Source organism: Rhododendron vialii, chromosome 3a, assembly GCF_030253575.1.
Source record: "Rhododendron vialii isolate Sample 1 chromosome 3a, ASM3025357v1".
Lineage (NCBI taxonomy): Eukaryota > Viridiplantae > Streptophyta > Magnoliopsida > Ericales > Ericaceae > Rhododendron > Rhododendron vialii.
Genome location: NC_080559.1, coordinates 10,841,141 through 10,846,438, shown reverse-complemented (window position 1 = coordinate 10,846,438; position 5,298 = coordinate 10,841,141). Strand labels below are relative to the sequence as shown.

The window sequence follows — 5,298 nt, the reverse complement described above, 5'->3', positions numbered from 1 at the left end:
AGTACTAGCTAATGGTTCCATCTACTTCAATAAATGCAATAGCAACATACCAAACCTGAGTTGCCCATGTTAATTATTGGAATGAAGTCTGTAAAATTTTCAGATTTTATGTAAGTTCCATTTAGGGGGGGACATTAAGCTGGAGTTGATCCATTAACTTGGAATTTTTTTTCAAATCCGGAATCGATGGCCGATTACAAGTTCCAAAAATGGAAAATGAAATGAATTTTTAACACTCAGTTGCTGAAAGGTTTAGACATCGATTAATAGAGCAGCGTTGACACCTCTAATAATACTTTAAACTGTTAGCGTTGCGTATGACAAACAACAAAAATGTATTTTATTGGGTGACCATTAGTCCAACATCATCTTGTTGATGTGAGGAAGCAAGACCATGAGTAATCAAAAGACTATGGTCACGAGGTAGGAATATCCATATAATAATAATAATAATAATAATAATAATATTATGCCCTTAGCAAAACTGCAAAACCTTACCTTGAAATAACGGTAGGCTTTGTTAGCATCCTAAATTTATGGAAGGATTTATAGAGGAAAGAAATTAGGGGAAAATATCGTAATCTATTTATCTTCTTCGTTATTTGGAAAAGAAACAAAAAAAAAAAATCTGTATTAAATAGTGTATGGTATTCCTCTTAAATTCATTCTCTGAAATAATCTATTCTGACGTAATTTTTTTTAATCATGAAATAATATGTACTATATACATATTATCAAATTTTGCTCTACAAGCCGACCACACATTGCAAAATAATTGACACTCATGAAAACTCAAAATCCATACCCCTAATCCTTTGTAAAAAAAACAAAAGATTTTGTTATTTAAAAAGCATTCTTTCTAGATCAGTTTCCTGGACTCAAGGAAGTTCTTCTTCTTGGGCTCACAAGATGAAATATACTTGAGAAAAGAACCGAAATCGGTGTCCATGTAACGCCTTGGATTTGATTCGTCTATGAGTTTCAGCGATGGCCGAACCACGGAGTTGTGAGGGACAGTGTGCAAAGAAGCCACAGAAATGCGAGGTTTCACTGAATTGACTATTGTTCTATGTAACACACTCTTGTATCGTCCATTGCTGCATATCTGCCACAAATTTAACCAAGTCAAATATCAGCATATATATATTGAGGATAAATAGAAATATTAGTATATTCTACACATAAACACTTTGATTAAAGTGTCCAAGACCACTAGCAAATTGCCTCTGCTTACAAGCTTTTAGATTGTGAAAAATGATGAGGTAAGAAAGGGGACCCTTTTGTCACAGAATCTCCCAAGAAATGTGAGATTTCGAGATTTGGTGAGAAAAACGAAGAGGCCAATAACAATTTTCATTTTGATACTTTTCTTTTCATTTTTCACCAAATCATTCAATCCAAACGAGAGATTTAAAGAGAAACACTTTTATTTTTTTCGTTTCTTTTCTCACCATTCACTCAGTCCCAAGAGGTTGTTAAAGATTTTACATCTTCTATACTCTCAAACAGCAATTTCATGCTCTTTCTCTTCGTAATTGGTGGTCTTTTTTAAATAGTCATGCCAACGTTTGGATAAAAGAATAACACAATTCATCCCCTTAAAACTATACAAATCCTAGATGTCAAAGATGGCGCCAAATAAAAATCACAATTTACCCCTTGTCATTCAATCATTTGCCCACTATATTCTTTTCACCTTAACCTTCACTCATAACTTTCATAAAGCCACCGCATTGAAAACCAAATTCAGTCACCACAATTCAATGAAAGCTATTCCAACCCCAATCAGATCGTCCGCGACTTCCCAATAATTGACCTCAATAGCCTGGTGTTATTTTATTCCCTTCTCAGTCTCTTTTAATTTTGTGAAATTACCCTTAGATGAAGAGAAAGGGCAACTTCGTCAAAAAAAATTATTTATCATGTCATGTTTTGGTCACACAACAAATTCCGCCAAAATCCTTTCGTTTTGCTTACGGTAGGAGTTTATTGTCAATAAATGAATGCTTCAACTGCGTTAAGTTTCAAAATTTTGAATTTAATGGAGGTTGAGTGAAAATAGGTCATGATTGAGATACTTCAAGGGATTATGTATTGTCATTAGATGAATACTTCATATACTACTGTAGATTCGATTTGGATATATTTTGATAGAAGCAGATAAGAAATATTATGGAGTTATAATTAAATTGTAGTAAAAACTGATAATATTTATAGATACCTGTGAAGAGTACATATGATTAAGCTGTGGTAAAAGCTAGGAAACATTGAAGGACGCTATTATCTATTGGAATGTATAATGGTAGGCATATGTATATATACCTCAAGGTGATCGCCGACAATGACAACAAATGAATTAGGAATGGGTTCAACCGTGACCCAATTTTCTTGAAACTGAATCTGAAGACCCGCCACGTCATCTTGTTGAAGGAGAGTGAGGAACCCATAATCCGAGTGAGGCGGCATTCCGAGGGTCAAGTTGGGTTCAGGGCAAGGTGGGTAGCAATTCAAGACCATGAGCTGGCTCCCATCCTCCAATTCTTCCAGAATATCAAACTCATCCCCTTTTGTGGTGGTGCTCTTGTTGGTTCTTGTGTTTATCAGTCCAAGGCTCTCTGTGATGGCTTCCATTAGCATTAGGAACAAATTTTTGTTCTCATTTGCGTAGGTGACCACCAATTTCCTATTTAAAAGTGTTAAAACCCCAAATCAATATTCACACTAGCTAGACCTATGTACCACAGAAGCAAAACTAGACATGGACTTGGATACTCTGCAGTCCTAAATCAAGAAGTATCAACCGGTTCGCATAATGTTCTTCAACTACTAATGATTCACATAAAGGATTTGAACTGTCCGTCGTACATGGTGCTCGTCGCTGGACTATTCATTTAAATGTATCAGGATGGTCTTACGTACATGCATTGGTAGCATCTAGCTCAATCTTAGTGCATTTATCCTAAAAGAAAGATGTGACTCTCCATTAGGTATATAAGTATCAGTATGCATGTTACTCGATCAACTTTATTTTTAGATGAATCACCTGTGGGGCATACCTATATAACAAGATGAATGACTGATCTCGTCACGTGATTTGGACAATGTAGTCCTGATTTAGAACGCTCTGAGTTATCCCCAAAAAAAAAGGTACTTGGTTTTCCAGGAAAAAAATGTTAGTATTTTTCTAAAATGTCATATAGTAATTTCAAATTACGGCATTTTAGTATATTACATGCCAGAATTTAGCTTGGCACCGTTGTTTTGGTACCAACCATCAAGGCAAGAGTAATTCTTTAACGGTCATAGAGGTCACTACTATTTTATTTTATTTTTTTGAACTGCCATTTTCACTACTCAAAAAAAATTACTTTCGTTGAATAATTGAGAGAGAAAGATAATCAAAAAAAAATTTGAGAGATAAACATGTGACACAAATGATATGTGTTGCCATCATTCAGTTAATTATTTTAGAGTATACTTTCTCATTCGTGTGGTACGATATCTGGACGTAAACTCCTATTTTATTTGAGTTAATAAACTTTAGCTCAATTTTAACGATTTATTTTCAGTGTGAAAACGACACATACATAAATAAATAAATAAATATATATATATACATATATATATACGGGACGGTTCAAGGGACACCCAAAAAAACACTTAAAAAAACACCCCAAATCTCAAACTCATAGTTTCCGATCAAATTTTTATGATCCGAACCGTTCAATGTGTGCAGAATGTGATTTTAAAAGTGCTTGCGAAAAATTAACAAAAAAAATAATTGGAAAATACTTGATTTGAACAGTTTTTATTTGAACCGTTCAATAAAAAACTGTACGTAGAAGTCAGAGAAATTAAACAACCGGTAAGTACTATAAAATTGAGTATGTTTGGTGAAGTGTCTGACCTGAAGTCGGAGGGTGAAGAAGGCCAGTGAGGAAGCATATCAGACAAGGGATGGCACATTAGCTTCAGAAAGTCCCTCCAACAGAAGACAGCATCCTTTGACTGGTTAAGGCTGGTTCCATACCGGACAGGGGAGTAGGTGTCCGAGCTCATGTACTTCTCCCTTTCCTCAAAAGGCAGCTCGAAAAACCTTTTACTTACATCCATCGTACTCCGAATCACTTCACCGGAAATTCCATGGTTCACCAGCTGCAGCCAGCAATCCAAGTCGTTTAATTCCAAAACTCGTGATATCGAAAAAAATACCAAAAAATTGAGCCAAACTTAACTTGGAATAACCCACCTGAAAACATCCATAATTTTCACAGGCATTAGCAAGGTACTTGACGGCTTGGGCCCGATTGAAACCTTGCAATTCCGAAAAATCAATGACAGGCAGCTGAATGTTACTACTGTTCCTGAATCTATACGGCTCCCCTGCCTTTGGGATATTTGGCCGGTCCGATTCCGGCAATATGTACTTCTTCGGAAGTTTTGCAATGCCTGTTTCACACAAATGCTTCACTCCTTTGTGGCACTCCCTTTCTGATATTGAATCATCATCCGCACCCTTGCTTGCGGCCGCCATTGCCAATGCAGGAGAGATACGTACACAAGTACTGCCTGTAACAAATCGAAAGGTAAATTCAGTGCTATCTGTCCTGTCCTTACGATAGTTCACCGCAACTTGAATTAGAAATTGGATTATTCGTGCAGGAGAGAGAGTTTTGAATTCATATAGTGGTAACGTGGCAACACTAGACAGGCTGGACATTAAACGGAATAGATCGACAAATCCCTCAAAATTATAAGGGCAATGTATATTTTTGCTCTCCCTTTTTATCCGATTGCACTCTTCTTCTTGTTTTTATGGACATGAAACTATACCAAGCTATCCTTACTTATTTGCTCACTTTTCACACATGAAGGGCATTTTTGTCATTTCATGTGGATAAAGATGGAATGCAAAAATCATTTTACTAATTATATTAACGGAAGAAATGGTCGGAATCTTCTATCCCTGACTCTTGTCCTACAATTACAACATGCGTCCAAAACTTGAATTCAAAAAGTAATGCGGGGAAATTTCTCTCGTCCCAATCTTTACAATATGGTCCTCAAAATTTGCATTCAAAAAGTAATCAAATAGACGCCATTAGTTTTGAATTGCAATTATGGCGACGTTCCAGAATTTAAAGAGTTCGATAAACTTTTGAGATAGAAAATGGAGTGTGCGTGTGTGTCTATATATATATATATATATATATATATATATATATATATATATATATATATATATATATATATATATATATATAGGATGATGCTATGGTGTTTCCGGTCATTTTGGGG

At 35.5% G+C, this 5,298-nt stretch overlaps 1 protein-coding gene across 1 annotated transcript; it reads right to left on the bottom strand.

Annotated features, from left to right (window-relative positions):
• Positions 1–671: 671 nt before the first annotated feature.
• Positions 672–4,735, bottom strand: LOC131318439 (probable 2-oxoglutarate-dependent dioxygenase SLC1). The gene is made up of 4 exons (XM_058348179.1): positions 4,250–4,735; positions 3,908–4,155; positions 2,323–2,683; positions 672–1,105 (listed from the first exon to the last, which is right to left on the bottom strand). The coding sequence occupies exons 1-4, from the start codon at positions 4,718–4,720 to the stop codon at positions 860–862; spliced, it is 1,326 nt and encodes a 441-aa protein (XP_058204162.1). The 5' UTR covers positions 4,721–4,735; the 3' UTR covers positions 672–859.
• Positions 4,736–5,298: the final 563 nt, after the last annotated feature.

What these genes read in the sequence shown, in the direction of transcription:
- LOC131318439 (XM_058348179.1), bottom strand. Translation starts at nt 4,720, where the DNA reads ATGTCCAGCCTGTCTAGTGTTGCCACGTTACCACTATATGAATTCAAA. An exon ending in AAAATTATGGATGTTTTCAG is followed by an intron (nt 4,156 to 4,249) that starts GTGGGTTATTCC and finishes TGCTGGCTGCAG; the next exon opens with CTGGTGAACCATGGAATTTC. An exon ending in TCTTCACCCTCCGACTTCAG is followed by an intron (nt 2,684 to 3,907) that starts GTCAGACACTTC and finishes ACTTTTAAATAG; the next exon opens with GAAATTGGTGGTCACCTACG.